This window comes from Pyrgilauda ruficollis, unplaced genomic scaffold, assembly GCF_017590135.1.
Source record: "Pyrgilauda ruficollis isolate IOZ18807 unplaced genomic scaffold, ASM1759013v1 scaffold2, whole genome shotgun sequence".
NCBI lineage: Eukaryota > Metazoa > Chordata > Aves > Passeriformes > Passeridae > Pyrgilauda > Pyrgilauda ruficollis.
In genome coordinates, this window is record NW_024519206.1 from 7,554,556 (window position 1) to 7,575,002 (window position 20,447).

The 20,447-nt window shown below is 36.1% G+C and overlaps 1 protein-coding gene across 1 annotated transcript in view; it reads right to left on the reverse strand.

Moving 5' to 3' along the window:
• Positions 1-14,515: 14,515 nt before the first annotated feature.
• MEOX2 (mesenchyme homeobox 2) overlaps positions 14,516-20,447 on the reverse strand; it is a 51,945-nt gene continuing 46,013 nt past the window's right edge. Inside the window, exon 3 of the mRNA XM_041466484.1 lies at positions 14,516-15,820. Coding sequence (XP_041322418.1) covers positions 15,596-15,820 — 225 coding nt within the window. The 3' untranslated portion in view covers positions 14,516-15,595. The remainder of the gene's footprint in view (positions 15,821-20,447) is intronic.

Sequence of the window (20,447 nt, forward strand, 5' to 3'; positions counted from 1 at the left end):
ACAATGTCTCAACGATCCCTTCGTCTTAAATGTACAGTTCCACTAACAGTCTTTGCACAAGAAATGGACTGTAAATCCTGCTATAAAAGATTTTACTACAATGTAAATTCTGACAGTCATTAAAAAAAATAATTTTACTTTGCATGAGCCTTCAGTTTTGGAAAAGAGCTATGCTGGGTAATTTCAGCTGAAGTTTTTGTTTAGGAAAAGTGCAATGCAAAGAAATTGACATTAAAAAAAACTGAAGTATTACACATTTGTGATGTTTGTATTACATAAGTTTCCATTTAAGCAACAACATGGAAGGTCGACTTAAACAATATTTTGCAGTTTGAATAGTCTTGCACTACTGCAGAGAATGGTTGTCAGGAAATTACTGGAAATACCAATAAATATTCTACTTTTAGCTGAACAAAGCAGAAGTATTGTAAAAGGGCATTGATGATGAAATAGAGTTGGACACTCTCTTAAAATGTATAGTTTATACTAATACTATAAGGAAAAAATTATTTAATTTATTTAAGTGCTTTTAAATTGTATCCTAGTGTTCTCAATTTCATTGGCAATTTATGATAACCTGAAATCCTTATAAAACTCTAGTTGTTAAATTCTAAAATCTGAGTTAATCTAAATAAAAATTCAAAATTTACTCAAAATCACACAAATCAACAGCATTCTGACGAGATCTTTATCGCAGGCAATGACAAAACATTTGCATTTTCATTTAGATTAGCCTCAGTATTTCTATGACATTGCTCTCATGTTCAAGCTCCTTTAACTCAGCCTCACCTCAGCCATACCATCTCACCCAGACCCTTTCCTTGGTCTTGTGCTGGTGTTCATCTTGCTCCACCATCAGCTTTCAGGGTTAAAATGGCCTACAATTAATTCCACAAAAATTGTATCAGTGAACTGGGGACCATTCTGGGGTGAGAATGATTAGCAGGGCAAGGGAGCCAGCCCATGGCCACACAAGGTGAGATACATTTTAAGTACCATGGAACCACTACATCATATCACACCATTCTGGGAAAAAAGACACTTCATGAAATTTTTAGGACTTTCTACTTTCTTAAAGATTATTTTGGACCTCCATGTCATTGTAAATTGTCACCCCAGTAGGAGTGTACTAAAGCTCTTGCTTTCAAACAGGAAGGACTGGGCTTGTTCAAGCTTCACAGGGGAAAATAATAGGTTGTGTTTTCCAGCTTTGTGTCCAAGAAGAAATAGGAGATAGGACTACAATACCTGCATTTCTGGTGAAGGAAACAGTTTGAAATCTTATCTGGAGCATTTATGAGTGTTTCACAAGCTTCAGTGGTCTGGCTCTGCCAATGTAGCTGCTGTTGTCTACTTGTGCCTTGAAACTTAGCATGCAGTTTTCAGTGCTCCTTCTTTCTGATGGTAAGAAAGTAATGGAAAATAAAGGAATGCTGCTTCATTAGAGGTACTAAGCCTCTCCCACACCATGCTCTCTCCATTCAGTCACCTTGCAGAATTTTGTGAGAGTTGATTTCTTTTTTATTACTTTATTTTCTGCAAAGACTTGCATGATCTACTTCTTTTTTTTACAATAAAATCAACAAACAGAAAAGTTAATATTTCCCATCCTACACTGCCATCAAAAATGCAGGAGGATGTTCTGTATGGAGACTGGGATCCTGCTGTTGACTAGTAGATAGTTCCAGTAACTAAGGCAACAAAGGCCTCTGTTCTGCTTAGAGGAAATTGGAGAGCTGGCCTAACATGATCTGTAGGTGGATCATATTTTGTTTTCTCTAAAGAACTTCATCCCACCCACTTCTTGAACAGAGAACGCCCAGAGTCTTCCTGTTTAGGTCTCTCTAAGCAGTAACACGGCACTAAATAATAAAGTCATAAAGGGAATTAGGGCAGGTTGAAATTGGGATGGGCCATATAGTCTGCCTTGGCAGTCATTCACAGTAAACTAAATAATATCCAGAACCTAGCTGGGCTTAGTATGCTCTGTTTATGTAGTAGTATCTGTGAATAGAAGAACTTTAAAGGAGTACACTTCAAAAGAGTACACAAGTAGATGTCAGAATTTTTTGTATCACCACTGCAAGTATACAGCACCTACATTCATGCTTTGCAGTAGATGTCATCACAGGAGCACTAAATGTATCCATGTTATTATAAAACTGGTATTATAAAATATTTTCAGTGCTGCCTTTCCATTGATAAATGCTACATCACATTTTAAAAACCCTACCATTAAAAAAAAGTCAAATGTTCATTTGTTTCTATTATAATCTATATATATATATATATTAATACACAAGTCTTAATAAGAGCTAATGACTCCAGAGACCCAAAGATAGGGGTGTTCTTGGATATTAATCAATGTTATGCCATGCACTTGGCAATTTACTGCTAACTTTCCATTTCTTCTACACAGAACTAGTAGCCATAGAACAGGGAGCAGTCATCAGGATACTCAAGCAGGCTGAAGAATAAGGCAGACACTATTTTGGGGTATTTTTGTAATATTTTCCATCATTGTATGTACTTGAAATAATTTAACCTTTTGTTCTAACTGAGGAAAAATGTGTTTTGTTTTTTTTGTGTGTGTGAGAGGGAATGGGATGGGAGTTACTGGAAAAATAAATTCCATCTTCAAGGCAGGCTTATCAAGTAAGTAACTTTAGAAGAACAGCCTGCCCACCTGTTGTGAATATTTCCAAATTTTATCTGGCATGCTCTGCTGTGCAATTCCTTGCACTTTCATTTCTGAAAACCTGATTAGTTTCTTTTTTTTTAGGAACACCAGGGTTCAGCTGCTGTGTGCTGCAAACTACATGTTAAGTCAGCATTATGTAGCTTACAGGATAGATATCTTATACACCAAGATCATTTAATTAAACATGTTATAACCTATTTAATAGCTCCTTGTGTCACGTGGACAGTGATTGTTACTATTTGTTATCACCAGAACAGTCTCCTGTTTTTGACTTAGGAATTGATGAATATCAACACTGGGTAGATCCAAAATTATAAAACTTCTTATGACATGAGAGGCACACATGGGTTTATAGCACATGCTACTGCTTTACTCCCTGTGCACAAGTAGGAATCATTTGAATAATTTCTAAGATGAAGCAGAGAAAGTACAACTTTTCAAGCAAGGCTAACCAAAATGCTGGGTTTTTGTTTTGTTTTCTTTTTATGAAGAACTGTCATAGAGAATTATGAAGAGTACACCCATATACATGAACTTCAACAGAAAGACTTTGTTTGTTAACACTGGACATTTTTTGAAGATCTACTCTAGTATCAGCAGCAGATGTACTTTATAAATGTCATTGGATAATATTTTAAAGCTTGAGATCTTCAAGAATCATTTGGCTTTAAATCAGCTCTTTTTCTTTATTATAAGGAACAGAGAATAATTTTTCTTTCCTAGGAAAACCACATAGTTTCTGCTTCTTTCTAGCCTGCAAATCCCTAGTCCTTGAGAAACAGATTGTTTTCTGTTGATGTTGATTTATTTAAAGGATGACTCCTTTAAATAAATTACAGTGATTTATAAATGCTGAGTGCAATTAATGTGTTAAAATAAAATAAAACTACAAAGCTTAGCTACCAAAGGCAGTAGAACACTTATGGAAATGTAGAAATCCCCTTTACTTCCAAGGAATAATTTACCAGGGCCTCTGGCAGGCAACAATCCTCCTGTGCCAGTAGGCCTGTATGGGAGGCTGTATGGACACTGCCACCTCCCCACCCCTCAGCGAGTCCCCAGCCCCTGTCCCCTACCACTCCAGCGCAAACGCTCACTTTTGCACTTTTGTCTGTTCTCCCTCCCCGCCTTTAAGTTAGTGCATCAATTCCACGAATTCTGGTCTGAGGGCAAAGAAAGTGCCTTTCTCCTGCTTCCCAGAGACATAAGCTGAAGGTTTCCATCTCAGAAGGTTTCCATCCACCGCTCATCCACAAGTAGCCCCTTGCTCCCCTTTATTTCTTTCATGCTGCTCCAGGGACACTGTGAAAACATTCCCCATCACCTGCCTGCCATCCTTGAAGCCACATGTTCATACACATCCTCCTACTACTCCTTTGACCCAGTGCCAAAGCCCACCTCCCACTGTGAGACCACCCCAGGAAGAAGTACCAGGTGCTCCCTGCCTAAACCTGAATAGGAACATGCTTCACTGCTCCAGTTCTTTTGATACTCCAGGTTATTTATATGTCACATGTTGCACACCTTGCAATATTGTACAATTGCATCCTACCTGGAGACATTTCCAGCACGCTCTCCACAGCTTAGCTGGCTCTTTAATTGCCCAAATAGCTGCTTACTAAATATCTGTTCTCCGCTAACTAAGTCCTACTGACTTAAATACATTCTTTCTTAATCAACCATTAGATAAAGACAGAGGCTCCTTTTTTAGAGGTCTTTTTTAATCAACAGGATTCCTTTCAGAAAGTAACTGGCTGAAGCTGTGGCTCCAGAAGGTCCTGGAAGCTTACAGAAAGAACTAAATGCTGAAATGTGGACCGGAGAAGAATTAAAACAAGTGCATTAATAAATACACCAAAACCTGCAAGTAACTGTTAGCGGGGAAAGAAGGAAAAAAAAATACTTAAAGGAAAGCAAGCAAGTGAAAATTCATTAATACCCCAAAGCTTTTGCACTGTTTGAAATTGAGACCAGTAATCTAGTTAGAGGTCCCAGTGCAAGATAGCATATGATGACTTAATTAAAGACTACTGTAATATATAATTGCTGGAAATGGCTGTTAAACTTAAAGATAAATGTATTCAGTCTTTGAGTGAACTTCATTTTGCAAGCCTGAAGTTTATTTCATGCTGCACACTTTAATATACCAAAAGCAAAAATAACCATAAAAGTTATTTATAAAAACAAATTATTGAAATTAGTGTGATCAATCAAATTACAGGTAATATATATGTCACATTTTACCATAGCAAAAGCTTTCTTCTTGCTTTTATTGGTCCTCTCTTTTATATGATGACTGCAAGTGAAAAGCAATATGAAATTTCATTTATGGACGCACATCATTTTGAGAGAAGAAGGACTACCTGCTAAAAAATTCACTTAGAGAATGGCTAATTTTTCCTCCTTCATTCTAGGTTCCCATATATTCATGAATGTTTCTAATCTCTTTTTATGTTTGGGGAATGAAATAGGCTTCAAATTCATATGTCATAAGTATGGAATGTATTCCCTGATATTTAGTTGTGGGGAATCCTTCCTGTTGCAGAGTAACTTATACAGCAGCTGTGATCAAGATGTTTGTATGGTTTTCCTTGCTGTGTTGTTTACCTGTTCTCAAACACTTACTGTTGTAACATCTGAGCCAAAGCCTAATCAGAATGGTAAGGTTTGTATGCATAGTGTTTTGTGGGATGTGTAGGGGTTTTTGGGGATTTTGTGGCAGTTTTTCAAGATAGTGGAAGACAAAACAGTGGAAAATTAGAAAAAGATCTTCAAGAGTCCAGATGCAACTATCAAGGTCAGTTCTGTCTACTTAGAGTAAGTTTGCAATGAGTCAGTTCCAGAATTTTGACATGAATCAGCTCTCTAGATTTTAAGGGATTCATGAGGTACCTGGGGAATGTGTTCATAGTTAAAAGACTACACAATCTACCATAATCTGAATAGTTGAACTGAATCAATTAATACAATTCTTTAAGTAAATTATATTTAAAATACATTTTTCAGTTTAAAAATAGTACATTTCAATTTAAAAAAATGTACATTGACCTCTCAACCTGTGAATGTATGAAGATTTTAGGCCATGGTTCTCAGTCAGTAAAACTGATGTTGACATTTTAGCTACTTTCGTAACCTCCTTAGTGCTTTTCTTTGGGCCATGGATAGGTATATCTTTGAATTTGGCATGCAGTGAGTGTAAGAAATGGGAAGAGGAAACTGAGAATAAACACAGGCTTATCTTTATCAACTCTTCAGAATTTAGAGGAGAAAGTTAATATTAACATCTGATGCATTTTGAAAGTTCCACTGAATATGGGTGTGCCTTTTGAGTTCAGGTGTTGTCACAAAGCTAAAGGAATTTGAAACATGTAAATCTACATCCCCAATTTAGTTCACAACACTTTTTTTCTTATATAACTTTTAAGCTTTTTTAACTTAACAAACTGCAAATTTTGCTCCGAAGTAGGGAGAAAATTAAACTGCCAGTCTAAAGGCTTCTTAAAGGAATCTTTCCCTTTTTTCCATATTTTTTTCCACAGGCATCTTATTTTACTGACAGTATCATATTAATAATGTCTTTGAGCTTATGCCAACTGGCATGTCAGAAGCTGAGCTTTCATTTTATTTTTTCAAAATATAAGGACAACGAGCTCTACAATATTTTTCTTGGCCATTTTGGGCAACTGAAATTCTCTGAATTGCTCCTTTCCCCTGTAAGTACTTTATCTGAGTTTGTTTTTCTGAATCATACCTATGCAGGATGCCTAAGCCACTGCAATAGTGCGGAGACAGAGCAAAATCTTATCGATTTCCTAATTGGAAAAAAAAAATGAAATATGCAAATAGCATTCTAGCAAAGTGCAGGTGCAGGTGGATATATCATCATTCATGTTCATTTTTTCCATTGCCATTCTCTGAATTGTTCTACAGTTGTGAAGTTTCTCCTCAGAAAGAGCTGCCCAGCAATGATAGGCAAAAGCATAGATAAGAGGTGCATATGGCTTGCTTAAAGCTGCATATACCTTTCAACATGATTCCTTAGATGCCAATTTAAATATCACTATGATAATATAATCTTTTGGTGGCAAAATTTTTAAGAAAATTATATCTGCCTTTGTCCTCAGAGTTTTATCAGACTCATCAAAGTCAACTCCTTAAAGAGTGCAGTGAAGAAGCCTTTTTTTAAACCATTGTGATTTTTTGTTACTGTGAGGCAGTGGAAGGTGTTTGCACATATTTGCAAATATGTGCGGAGATCATAGTCTGCTTCTAGATTGAAAAGAAATCTCTGTATTGAACTGTCAAATGGTCTATTCTCAAAATCACTTAAAATGCTGTTGTAAGATGGGTTTGATCACAAACTTATAGCTTCATCCTCTTTTAATTTACTGTGAACAAGTATGGGATGGGATTTAGCCATTAATGCGGTACTGCACAGAAACAATTTCAGTGCAAATTTCAGCTTTGTTTTCCTTTTTTTTCTAATTGGAATGTGTTTATCCAAGCCTCTTTTCCGCAATGAAGAATGCTAATGAAGAACCCACTCTACAAAGTAATACTGGGATTTTGATAGGTATTCCACATGGGCCAAAAAAGGGGTTTAGGGCTTTGTGGCTTTGTTGTGTAATGAAATTGCAATGGTATATTTCATAAATGTATTCATACAGTCTGCTTTTAATTTCATGAGTGCCTAACTCCAGCTTCATCAGCTTATCTTCGTGCCATTGCTGCATCTTTAATTCTTCTTTTGTTAGTCTCTTAAGAGTCCGTATAACTTTTAACAGGAATCTGGCTGAGCCAAAAAGGAAATCATCTCAATAATGCTGCATGCCAGTGCTTTGTGTACATCTCATTATCACAATATGCTAAGGCCGTTAGAGGCTAAGCCTGATATTGAAAACACGAGAGGAAGTCCTTATGGAAGTAAAACTTTTCTTCATAGTAGAAGACCAGTAGTTCAAAATCATCCAGATGTCTCAGGACTGATCAAAAATGTAACAGCACTACATTCTCAGTTACTTACAGGACTGTTCTTTATCTCAGCATCATATCAGTCTATTGTAAATATTTTGTCAAGGGTCTGCTTAAGGCAGGAGAGAAAGTGGATTACTTTCATCACTGATAAAGCAAACAATGCAAAGTCTCACTGTCAAAAAGAGTAAATGTGCCTGTGCTTTCCTCATCCTCATTTTTCATAACACTAACAATGTCAGTCATTCTGAACACCAAGATTACAAATAGTGAAAGGACTGTTTATTAAAAAAATCTTCTGGAAACGACATAGAAAATGGGAAGTCTTGCATTTATACTAGTAATCCCTTACCTCCTAACAACACTCATCTGTTAGGGAGAGAGAAGTGTTGTAACATCTGGCTCAGTGTGGTGAGTTTTCATCTTCATTTGGGAGGGCTGATGTCATGTATGGAACAGAGCAGCACACTAACTGCTGCAAATGAGAGGCAGCAGCAGTGCTTATCCTGGGAGCTGGGGCTTATGGATCAGCTGAATGGCTGCCTGCAGCCCTCATGTGTTGATTCTGGCCCATTAACCATCCTATTAATCTTCAAAAAGCTTTAAGGCATGAGTGGTTTGGAGAGTGAACGTAGGTGAGAATTTGCAGGTGTCATTCACACAAAACAGCCATCTTCCACACTCTTTTCATCAAACAGCTTTCTCAGTCTTCCAGAGCACAGAAGGAAATTCTTTCCTCCACCTTTTACCCCATCTAAAATTTCTGAGAACATTGGGATTTTTAACATTTTGCAACGTGGCAATGCAAATGTAAAGGACCAGTAAGAATCAGAAGGCCATTTGTTTTGGAAAATTTATACACTTCATTCAACCCACATCCTTTAACTTTCAGTTTTTGAGTGTCACCACAAAATATACTGCTGCATGAGTCATCTCAATGCTGTATCAACCAACATTTCAATTCCCCCTTATATTCCATTCTATTCTTTTGGGAAAGAACAGTACAGAAGAACAGAACAATTTTAGTCAATTTAAAGTTTATGCTATGCTTGACACCTGACTTCACTTTAGTAACACCTGCCTGAAGAATAATTAGCAGGCCACTTTTAAAGAAAGAACTTCCATACACCACAGATGGCATTTTTCATACCAGACAGGCAACGATGTATGTTGGAAGTGAGCCAAACTGTCTGCAAAAACTGTGAGAAATTCAAGACAGACATCTGAATGGAAGGAAAGTTTTACCTTCCTCACCACCCCTACCCCCCACACCATTTGGGAACATCTGTTCGAACCTACCTTTCTATATAATACACTTTATTTTTCTTATCTACTAATACCACAAATTGCAGAATGAAAGCAGCATAGCAAGATTCTTTCATATTGCTTATGAAACCTACAATGTAATAACATAATGTGATGATTTGCCAACTATACAAATCCTGCATTATGACTCCTGTTAGAACCAAAACCAGAATTTTCATAACCCCATAATATGGGGTTCTCAACTCACATTTCAATAAAGTGGTCCTAATTTTCACTATGTACTCAAAACTTTGTTGAAATCAGGATACTGTGTGTCATAATGGAGGCACAAAGTCAGCAGTCACTTTGGAAATTATTGGCTAATGTCTTAATCCTGGACTGTTCACTGATTTGTATGAACTTTTGTGTGTACTTTGGACTAAGTCCAAATCCTTGTGAAATCAATCGTAATCTTTCCATTGCCATCTATAGGCTTCAGATGAGGTCCTTTGCTGCCTTAGAAGAACCTTTACTTCTCTCTTGCAAAAATAATCCGTATAAAAGGAATCCTGAGATCTCATAATTATATTGTCATCAGGATCAAATGTCTTACACAAATATGCTGAAATTAGAAAAGTGACAGCTCTATGTTGTATTTAGTATCACTTATGGAAGAAAAGTTGTGTATTTTAGTTCCACAGTTCCAGCAAATAGATATCTACACAAGAATTATAGAAATGTGTATACAGAATTATTTACAATGTGTTGCAATTCCAAATTTTGGGTCTTTTTTTCTCCCTGGTAGGTTTTGCTCCCTTAAATGCATTTCTGTGGTGATTTCATAAATTTTTTCTAAGCACACTTTTCAAGATACATTTTTAATTTGGGAAAATGCCCATTTCAGTATTTTCTCAGCTGTGCATGTGACTTTTTTGGCAAACAATGTGGTAAGTATTCAGAATAGACATATTTCTAAAAACCCTGAAGTCCATAAGCAACCATAAGTTACATATACAGTGTCCATATGTTCATGGTGACACTAGGGATGAGAATCCATCCCTAAACACTAAACTATTCCTACAAATATCTGCCATATTAATTGCTTCATATTGCTTTGGAGCATGGTTTTATAATAGAAATTACATTATATTATCATGTAGTTATGAGACGATAAATTCCTACAGAAAACAATTCTTGTGATGTCTGCTTAAAGGATGAGTGAATCTCATGAGTTTGTTGGTCACCAATGTAAATGAAATTTCACAAAATTTCTCTTAATGGATACTAAATTTTCAAAATTTGCCAAAAAATTATCAAAACATTAGCAGAAAAGTACTTGTGTACAAATTTTTCCTTTCTTGAGAGATGTCAATCTGTGAGCTAGTAATCTTATTCTGTTAGACAACAGAATTCAATAATTGAGTTTCAGTATATAACCTTAAAAAACATTATGCAGAAAGATTTTTAAAGTTTTTAGTTCACAAATTCCAAACAGGAATTTAAAAAATCATTTACGGAATGAACAGGAATGTGGCACCACACTTTATTCCTGCTAATTAGTACTCTGAGCAGAACTAGTAACATTTTAATAATTATTTAATATCCTGAATCACATTCTTACACCTTACCTTAACTATATTCAATTCTCCTTTGAAGAACCACATATTTGCTCTTTTTTTATGAATCCAGTTAAGTGAAGGAGTGAGGGTTGCAAGAGTTGGAAGAGGTTATCATAGAAGGCATTCAAAGGACAAATAATACTTTAAAAGAAAGAACCATCGCAGGACATTTGCTAGAGTCCTGAATGTAATCCTACAAGACTTACTTGGCCTGTCATACAAGGTGGCCAGTACAAATTTCTTGATTGCCCTTTTAAAGCCTTTGGAGTTTCCCTAAAGAAAAATGCTAGGAAGAAAAAAAAAAAAAAAAAAAAAAAAAAAAAAAAAGGAACTATGGTTATTTCCTACTACAGCATACTACAGCATCTATTCAACAAACTCTTCATTTACAATGCTTTATAGGGTCTTCTCTGTTTATCGATCTCAACCAAGTTTACTGTTCAGGTGATAGTCTGGCATGCACAACTTGGACAGAGGTAATAAAGGACTAAGAAACTGATAAAACATTTGCAGTTTTTACAGATGAATGTGATAACCTCTTATTATGCCATAAGGAGACCCTGACTAACAGCCAGGAGTCTTAAATTACATTGAAACTGATTCCTCCACCACAGTTCTCAGCTGTAAATGATGCCAAAAGACCATGGGCTTAAAATTAAAATGGAAAGAAATATATAAAAGCAAATGAGCTCCAGTGAGTCATTATTAATCTGAGGTTGTCGTGTCCATCGCTACTAAAGCCCTATGCCAGTTACTGCCAGTTACCTGTTACGCTGCCTTTTTTAAATGAATGTAGACATCAGGTTGTGTACCAAATTCTCCTTTTCAATCCACACACATTACATAATGATATTAAATTACAGTTCGTAAATAGTTAAGTGTTATTCTCTAAAATTTCTTTAATCTTGTAGTTGATCTTAAAGACTGCATGTACTTTCTTAAATACAAGCTCACCCAAGATACACCAAATGACTGAAGCCAGGAAATTCTAAATGAAGGCTTAAACTGACATTTTGTTCCTAACTTATATGTCTCCTCATAGCTACTAAGAGTGCATGTCCTAATAGTGCTTCTTTCTTTATTTGTATAAATAATATTATTGCAGCAGTCAGAACCTCCACTTAAGAAAGCAGGAAACATAAACTAAAACTTGGCCTATGGTAGAAAGATATAGGTATAGAGTCTCTTCTTGTGCTTCTTTTTCCTGACTACTTTTGGATCCAATGAAAAGTCAAGAAAAGATACTACTTTCAGCATGTGGTTAAATAAGTTCAGCCACCCTGCAATGGTATTATTTTAGCAATATCTCAATATCTAAAATAATGAAGCTAAAATAAACAAGATAATGAAATAAAAACCCAAGTCATAAAGGAAGAGAAAGAAACCCTGCAATTAATGTATAGCTTTGTACCTGAGAGAAAAGAATTCTTATCATCCATTATGTTGAAAATTAAACTGTTAAACATCACTGTCTTTTTACAGTCAATTGTATTTTCTGTGTATATTTCCTGAGTACATTTTTATGTCTGGCTCAGAGACACACCAACCGAAAATCAAGGAGAGGTTGACGCTGGAAAAATACGACATCAAAACTATGGTACCTCAAAATCCTCATTATTCATCAGAAGCCAGATTCATTGACAACAACTCCTGAAAAGTAAGTATCCACTATTTAATAACAGTAAATAATAAAGATAAACCAACCTGACTAGGTTTCATCACATTTACATTTCACTATATAACCAAGTGCTTTCACAACTTCGGGCAAGTCACAATCTTAGGGGTTGATTTTGTCCATGTGTTAAATAATAAAGTCTTAGCTCTACCACATGGTTAGACCGGTAGAAGACTTAACAGTCTACAGACAGATATAAAACAACAAAGATAAAACAAACTGTCAAGTTATAGTTCAAAAGCCTTTAACCTATCTGTTTTCAGTAACAAAATTGTGCTACAACTTTGATACAAATCCATGGCATCTTACCACACATGGTTGATCCCAGGAGCTTCCATAAGAGAGTTTTTGGGTAACTGGAGTATTCAGAAGAAGATGAGACACCATCTGCATTGATGAGTCCTGAGCAGACCTGCTGACCCGCAAAGAGGTACTAAAGCATGGGGCATTTGTTTCTGCTCTACGTGGCTTGAATACAAGCTAGCTGAGATCTGGAAAAAACATGTTTGTATTTCTGTGGATCTGAGCATGCAAGGAAGTTCCTTCAAGAACCTAGCAGGATGATCACTGTGCCTTCATAGGTTCAACTGCTGCCAGTGTAGGATCTCTGCACCACAGAATGCGCACCAGTGGTGCACCAACAGTTGTTAAAAGCCAACAGAGGTCTTTAAGTAATCTGAGAAATTAGAGTTAGCACTTACAGCCATTTTCAAAGTCTGAACTGCTTTTAAAGCATAGGAAATACTACAATTTTTTTTAGTTGTCTTTTTTTTTTTCTGAAATATAAAATTACATTATTTGGGCTTTTGTTTCAAGTGCATTCACTTACCGAAAGAAAAAACCCCACCTCCTAGCATTGTAAATCTATTTGCACCTTTCTCTCTCTTCTTTGTGCTCTAAATCTCAGCAGATTCAGTTAAAATTAGGAAAATGGAAAAATACTATCTTTCTCAGTAGAAAAAGCTGGCTGCTTCCCCACGGCAAGTAACCCAGTCCAATCCGTGTGCCACTAACAGAGTAACACACTTTGCAAAATGCCTTGAGCTAGGAACACTTTGGTGCATTTCAGGTAATGTAAATAAAGCACTTCCATTTGTTTTGTAAAGTGTCAGCTCAAACTTGGTTGATCTGTTTTCAGATGCAGTTGTAATTTTTTCATGAATGACTGCAATAAACAATTCTGCAAACCTTGAAAGGTATTTTTGGCCAACAGAAGACATCTTCTCTTTCCTTTACTCGCAAAACAAGTCACATTATATTTGACTAAATCTCTGTGGTTAAGAAGTGTTATTTGAAAATTAAAGATACTTATTTTCAGCTTTCCATTGTAATTTGTCATTTTGAAATGTAGTTATATTTCATATAAGGGGAAGGAAAAAATAGCCAAGAGTGAAAAGCTTTAGTCAAGCTTTTATCACTGCAAGTTTTTTCTGTTCTGATAATCCCTGCAGACCCAAAAACCTTTCCCATCCAGACATAAAATTAAAAATATAAGTGTCCACAATAGTTAGCTTACTTCTCTTATCCCATTCCTCTTCTCACCACTTTTGTATGACAAAGGCATTTGAAAAAGAACTGAGAAAAAAATGCAAAGCCCCTTAAGTGCTGGAATCAATAAAATGCTGTGAAGTCTTTTAAGAAATTAATTACACATTGCTTGGATATTTTAAACTAAAATGGTCAAGACAACAATTGATGTACAAGAAAGATAAAGCTTATGGTGGAAAGGATTGGGAAAATAAACAGAGATTTCTTGATTGCATTTAATTTGCATGGTGCCCTACTGCTTCACATAGCAGGGTTTCAGTGAATGCTCACCAGTAGCTGCTAGGATGTGCACATTTCTTCCTCCTTTTTTTCACCCACTTCCTACCCAGTCCAATTAATCTCTGAATTTCTGGGGAGATGCTTTGAGGTTTTTCTATTGAACAACTTTATTGAACAAAGGCATGATTAATGTAAGTATGCATTCCTTCCTCATATTTATTCTTTCTCATCCACTTCAACAAGTTCTACAAAATAACCTTTATATTTGCTCTAAATCTGGAAAAATGGTGGAACAGACTCTTGTTGGTTTTGGCTGAAGACATCATTAGCTGCTAGTTAAATTTTTCCTGCTAAAGGAAAGAGTTTCCCAAATGGATCAAGGTAGAAGGTTTGTCCAAGATTAAAAGCCTAAATTTGAAAACAGCTTTGTGTTGTCCCCAGACGAAGTTCCAAAAGACACAAAAAGAGACAGAGCTGCTTAGGCAAAAATCACTTTTAGAGTCCCATGAAATCACTGTGGAGAGACCAGAGTTATTTAAAAAGGATTATTTATTAAACATATTTCTTTACAAAGTACAATCAATAGTTTGCATTAAATTTTGGGGTTTGGTATTTGCCTGTATGTACACAAAAGCTTATAACAGAAAATATGTCTTGATTTTACACATGGGACACAATATAGAGTTACCTTCATATTTTGATTCCTACCAACATAAGCACTTGATAATAGCTTTCAGTTTATCTGCTGTTTTTTCAAACTGAACATGAAGCAACAACATTTCTGCAGAGTTTCAGCATTTATCAATGTACTCAATTATGACAAAGTAGAGATGAATAATCCTTTGGACAGTTTCCACTGAGCATGAGTGGAACATGACATTTTTGGCAGGTTACTGGTCTATCCTTATGATTGTAAAAATCACTTTTTGCAGTTATAAGATAGGAAGAATTGAGGAGCTAGGTAAATTTAATAATACCCTATTAGCAGCAGTTGATAGTAAATGCAACATAAGGTTTGTTTTGTCTGTCATACAAGGATGTGTCCTAGCAGACACTATTGTATTGTTCTCTATTTGAACAAAAGTATCTGCATGTATTGTATGTCTTTGGTAAAACAAAACAAAGATATAGAGACAAAAAGCCATTTATTGTCATGAGTGACTATTGCCATCAGCTAATATGAATGCATTGCTAAAAATTAGTGAAGACAGGAAAATGCTGTAAGGTAAATATATACAGAGTTAAAATACATTTCTTATCCACTAGATAGTGATTTTGTGGCACTGTGGTTTTCAGAATATAACGTCTTTGAGAGCAATGTAATTTTCAGTGCAAGCTTAAGCAACAATACCTGCCCGCTGTCATAAAAACGACAAACAAATCTGGAATGTTCAAAGTAAGTTTGTCTTCCACTTCTCCACTCTTGAGGCACCTTTAAGACATGGCACTTACTGTAAACCATCTAAGAATCGAGAAAAGCAGACACAATATGCCTGAATTTTCCATAACAACTTTAAAGATCACTGCCAGAGTCACTTGCATAAGTAAACGATGCCTGTGTAAGGCTTGCCAGCAAAGCATCTTTCCTGAGAACGGAGCTGGGACACTCTCTGTGTATCATAAGTGTGCGTGCTCAGAGCTGTGGTCGCTGTCGTGGCTGTCGTCGTTGGCTAGTGAGTCCCCCGTGTGCTGGAGCCCGGCGGCGCCGATGCCGGAGAGCTCGGAGGGGAGCAGTGTGCCCTTTTTCACATTCACCAGTTCCTTCTCCCGGGCTGCTGCCCCTTGCTGGCCCCCTTTTACACGCTTCCACTTCATCCGTCTGTTCTGGAACCAAACTTTTACCTTCACAGAACAAAGACAAAACAAGAAAATAAAGATGAGGTCACTGAAGGTAAAAATGAACTTTCTACCTGTAGCGCAGCACTTGGGGATTGTATTTTCCTGATGTGCCTTTCTGTCTGGATGGTAAAGAGCTTAGCAAGCTTTCCTTGAAGACCAGGTGATTCAGTTTTGGATAGGATGTGGACACTGGGGATAATGACTGCAAAGGAGGAAAAGGGGTTACTCTTAAGAAGACAGCAGGGTTATCTGCTACAGACAGTTCTGTAGGAACATCTCCGAGCCCTTTAGAAAACATTAAAAAAATCACATACCCTTGAAAAACATATTAATGCCATTTGTCAGAGAGAGAAACAAAGTCAAAATGTTTCCCATCAAGGGACTGTGCAAAAGAACATACATTTTGAGTAACAGAGAACCCTTCATCAGAGGGTATTTACTCTGCAAAACAACTTGCCTGAAATTTGGCATTGCTTTCTTCTTTGTTTCTGTAAGCTGGTGATGAGTTTCAGGTGCAGCACTTTAAAGGTGCCTTTTTTTTTTAAACTTGCTGAAGTATCTGAAAGACCATTTCTTACTATAAGAGCTTAAGACTTCCCTGTCCATTTCACAAATGTTTTCAAATTATTCTAGTCAACTGGTCCTTTATTCTGCTGCATTTAACCATAGACCCTGATCAAATTTTTTAGACAAATAAATACCCCCAAAGTCAGAAGGCAAGACATTTATAAATTGAGTCAAAATTAGCAAATAATTTCAGATAAGAATGAAAAAGAAATTCGTAACATGGAAGACTAAAAATATATCTGTGTTTAAGTCATATTAAACCCCAAGATTTTACGCCAGCTGAAACTCATTTACGCTCCTCCCCATCTCTGTATGGAAATATATGAGGGAAAAGTGAACCTAAATTATTTGCACTGCAAACCACAATATTTTTCAATAGCCAAAAGAAAAGTAAAGAAAAAAAAAAAGATGTGCGTAGCAGCTGTCAAATATATTAGACCAGATTAAAGGCTGATTTAAGATCAGCTTCAAGTACTGTCACTGAGAATAGTATGAATAGAATATTGTTCAGTTTGATTCATTTAGAGTTAATGTGGCTGAAAAATCTTCTGTGTGTGTGTGTGCAGCTCTTCAGATGAAGGTTCCACAGAAAAATAAACAATGCCTGCAACATTTAACTTGGAAAAAAAGCAAGAAAGCTTGCAATGCTGGTATATCCTCTCCTGTGTTTAGCAGAATGTGTTTCAGAGTTTTAAAAGAATCAGCAAGCAACAGGCACAGCAGGACACATTGTACAACATGAGTAATAGAGCCACAAAAATGCTGTTTTGCTGAATCTGTCTTACACATCCAGGAAACCTCAAAGTTTTTAACCTTTACTATTGCTTTGAATTTTACACTAAAATTTTACTACAATTGAACTGATAGATAGCGTCACTATCTTTGTATATGTGTATAGGAAGGAAGAGAGGTTATTTATTTTTTTAATACTGTGTATTCCTGCTAAATTCAAAGTGAGCTGTTAAAGCAAATCACTTGGGAACAGAATAAAATTATTCCAGATTAGTTAAGAGCCTTAAAGCAAAGCACATCTTTTCCTTTAGTCAACTCATCAGAGTCAAAAAAATCTAGCTTGCCAAGTGAAAAAAGTGTAAAAGGGAGGTATTTATTACTGGCTGCTGTGATATTGGAAATTATCATACTCAGAACTGGTATCAGAAGTGTCCATGGAAACATCTTCAAAAGGGTACAGAATTGGCAGCTTTCTGGGAGAAGTGATAATGCTATTTTGTTTAATTTTTGGGGTTTTTTTGAACAGTGAAGTTTCCCTTGCAAAAGGCACTGCTCTACTTGTGCCAGATACTGCAGTAGATGCAACTGCAATCATTATCTGAACATCAAAAATAATGCACTTTGGATTGGACCCATTATCACTGGATATTATCACACTTCTTATGAAATAAGGGCCAAGATAACTTTCTTTGGTAAGAAGAAAATACAGGATTGGAGTAATTGTTAAAAGGTCTAAGCAATTCTCTGGATATTTTTATGTCCTTGAATATTCACAGAATATATCACATGACTCAAAGCCTAGAACAGAGTAATAATGTACAGAAAACAGAGTTTCAAGAAAAAGACAATGGTGAATTTAAGTAAAAGTTTCAGTGCACAGCCTGGATGCAACTACTGGAATAAGAGATATCCAGGCCTTCTGCATGTGGTCAGTTCATTTGAGGATACTTGAGAAACTGAAGCTAATACTCCTATGACCAGTCAGACACTGTTCTGCATGGGACAGGAGTGAACAGGATGATTATGCCTGGCTTCTGTTACAGGTGCTCATTTCTGTTCTCTCACAGACAAAACTAATTCTCACATCTGCTAAGCTGACATTTTTTGACTGTTTTCTACTGTAATTTAATAAATTATTCTGGTTTTCCATTTTTTTATGACAATACATTTTGGTTCTGCTTGTTATAATTCAGGTCACTTTGACAACAGCAGAGTGGAGTCTGTGTCCTTGAGCATTAAATCCAAAAGATTGACCCCAGCTTCCAGGTAATGAGTAACTGAATCCAGGCTGGGGAGTACTTCTTCACTCAGATCACCAACCTTCAGATCAGCTCATAAGATCATGCCTTAAAGTGCCTCCAGTTAGTAGAGGTCACCATCTGCATATTAGTTAATGTAAATCAGTTAAAGGAGGATGACTTCCCTTTTGAAGAATGAGTACGAGATACATTTGCATATTCCTCCAAGGATCCAGCATGAAACGCTATGTCTGCATGTGACCGACCCATTGTATGGGTAACATGGTATTTGGGGAAAGTTGGGAGGAAATTACTCCAGCTGCCTTTGCATGCACTCTCTTGAGTGTAGAAGGAAGAAAGTAACCCTGACAATCTCTTGGGAGGAAATATACTACTGATGAACATATAGCCTTCCCATAAAGAGAAAGTTATAACAATGTTAAAAAGCGGGGGAAAAGGGTTTTTTGTTCATTACTTTAAATAAACTGCATTTGATTTACTTACAGAATATAAAATAAGCAATTGCTTTTTTGGTATGTCAAAGATTATTCTCAAGAGCTCAAAATCATTTATAGTCAAGTTTATAATTGAAAATATTGTGAGTTTGTTTTGATGCCATTTGCTGTGTTAATGTACAGCAGTGTTCTTATATAAGGGAATGCATTATACATATACAAAATATTTTTTACTATATATTTAGTTATGTCCTCCATTATGAGGACATATGACATTATGAGTCCATTATGAAGTACTGAAGTCTTTGATCTGATCTGTACTTTTGATCTGATCCAAAGTACACTAATGTCAACGTCAGTTTTTTCCATGCAGCTCAATAGACTTTAAATGCTCATGTGCTAATAATGCTCATGTGCTAATAATATGAGACAGGTACTTCACTTGTTATTTCCTCTAGAGATCAAGTTTAGATATTGGAATTCTGAACTTCCTTTGGAGCTGAAGGTCAGTTATAGAGGGTATAATTGTTACCGATATGTGATCCATCGATATTTTAGTAATGGAAAGGAAGTGAAGCAAACTGCGTTAAGTAATTCAGAGCATTAGTGTATCTTGGTTTATGGAAAAACATGCTTTTTAAACACACAACTCATTTAAATCTTTCAGGTCTTGCATAAAATATGAATCAAAACAAAACACCCTGAGAAACATAAAGGAGAGAGGACAAAGAAAGAAGATAGAAAATAAAAGAAGTAGAATAGAATAGAATAGAATAGATCAAAAATGACAGAGAGTGACTGAATGACTGGATGACTGAAAGAAAAATAAAGAAAAATTGAAATAAAAATAGAGAGAAAAAATCCTTACTGAAGTGAACTTTAAAAATTTTTGAAATTTCCCCCAGTGAAACAACTAGTAGTGATATTCTCAACTTTTTCAAAAAATTATATCCATTAGAGAAGTTTAAAGGTCTACTGTGACAAATTTAGTAAGATTTAGAAAGCTGTTAATGCTATTTTTCAAGGCTAAGTTAGCTCCAGCAGGATCTGAGCGTGCTCACCACCTCCCAGAATCAAGTCCTGATTGTCTACTGTTTATTGAAATGCACTCCCTCGTCTTCACCCTTTGACTAGCACAACTTAACTGTATAGAGCAAGCATGTGTATGCACAGAAAACAAAGGAAGTGGCAGGAAATGAGCTGTATTAAAGATGATGGTAGCATTAACAGCTGTTTCTAAATCAGCGCTTACGAGCCAGTCTATTGAGCACATCTGCTTACTGGCACGAAAGCCCCATTTCTTTTCCCTTAGTCAACAAGTTGTTTAGCATCTGCATCTCCACATCTGATGATTAGACTGTTATTTTAGATATGAGTAAATTATTTCTCATCGCGTATCTTCTGATCTACACGATAAATGTTTTTGCTGTGACCAATTTATTTTAAGGTCTGCTCTGTAGGAATCATAGGAGGGGAGTCAAAACAGTGAGGTTGACATTGTTTGTGTCTACACTGCCAAAATACTTATTACATACTTAAGATATATAAGTCCTTAGTAGTCTTAAGGGCCACATGATGGGCTGTGTTGGATGTGTATCTTTAATATAACTTCCTTATGTGGACATCAACAAATCCTTT